Below are 1,281 nucleotides of genomic sequence, written 5' to 3'. Positions count from 1 at the left end.
GCGTATTAATTAATTAATGAACCTGAAGAGGTTGTGGCTGCGAGGGGTGGTGAAAGAGGTGCCGGAGATTTGCTCGGCGTAGAGACCATAGGGGCAGATGAGGGGGCTATTCTGGTCGGCCGGAAGAGCTCCGACGAGGGCCTCCGACGACAAGTGGTTGCCGAAGCCGGAGAGGTACTGGAAGTCGCCGCTGGCCTTGGGTTCTTCCATGATTCACGGAAACTGATATATTTAATATGTATGTATACTTAAAAGCTTATAAGTAGAAATAGCCTATGGCAGTCACAGAGAAAAGGAAGGATGTTCAAGTTATTAAGGATCATAGCCAGTGAGCCAAGATGTAAAATCTTCGTGATTACAAACAAGAACCGAAAAAGAAATAAGAAAGAAGCTAGTTTGGAACTTCGGTGACCTGGGTCCCTCATAGACAGAAGATAAAATGATCACGTTATGAAATTTGACAAGTCACATCCCATACTCATTAGAGATAATGATAACTATAAACTAACAGACCAAGAAAAGTGGTAAATTCCAATTCGATATTATAAATATTCAGATGTTGATGAAATAGAATTTGATTTTTATTATTGGTAAATTAATTTTTAAAAGACTTTAAAAATTGATAAGTGTATTTTTAAACTCGTCAAAGCACATTTTTGATAAAAAAAAATGTTGAAATAACTACTAAATTTTGATGATATGACATGTTTTTTTAATTAATAATTAAATTATTTTTTATAATTAACTAAATAATTATAAATTAAAAATTTTTTAATTTTTTTGTCTTAAGATATCCTCAATCATGTCAACTTTTGTAAAAAGATTTGTCTGTGTCTTTCACGGTCACTCCTTATTCTTCTATTGTTGTTTTAGACACTACTACCACCGATCTAAAAACCAAAACCACATTCTTTCCAGTTCATGATTCTCGCAATGAATGTGTTTCTATTATACAATTTGATCAGTTAAACAATAAAACAAAAAATTTCACAAAGAAAAATCAAAAACATCAATTGAAGAACAATAAAAAAAATCAGTTCAGCAGCAATTCCAGGAATACAAATTTGTTTACAGCATTTTGCAACCCCATAAACAAAAAGGTTATGGAAGATGGAGTTCTAACTGAAAAAAGGTCGACGTATTGATTATGATATGAATGAGAACTAAAATGATGTTGATTAATTGAGAATGATAAAATATTGATGAAATATTATTAATGAATGAGTTAATGTGGATTATTTGGGGGAGTGCGAAAATGTTATATATGAATGAACAATGAAT

General features: G+C 32.2%; 1 protein-coding gene across 1 annotated transcript in view; it reads right to left on the bottom strand.

The window, feature by feature from the left end:
• Positions 1–450, bottom strand: part of LOC107478439 (homogentisate 1,2-dioxygenase) — a 6,101-nt gene extending 5,651 nt beyond the window's left edge. Inside the window, exon 1 of the mRNA XM_016098584.3 lies at positions 23–450. Coding sequence (XP_015954070.1) covers positions 23–210 — 188 coding nt within the window. The 5' untranslated portion in view covers positions 211–450. The remainder of the gene's footprint in view (positions 1–22) is intronic.
• Between the last annotated feature and the right edge of the window lie 831 nt (positions 451–1,281).

This window comes from Arachis duranensis, chromosome 3, assembly GCF_000817695.3.
Source record: "Arachis duranensis cultivar V14167 chromosome 3, aradu.V14167.gnm2.J7QH, whole genome shotgun sequence".
In the NCBI taxonomy this organism is placed as follows: domain Eukaryota; kingdom Viridiplantae; phylum Streptophyta; class Magnoliopsida; order Fabales; family Fabaceae; genus Arachis; species Arachis duranensis.
This window is presented reverse-complemented; position numbering and strand designations above follow the sequence as displayed.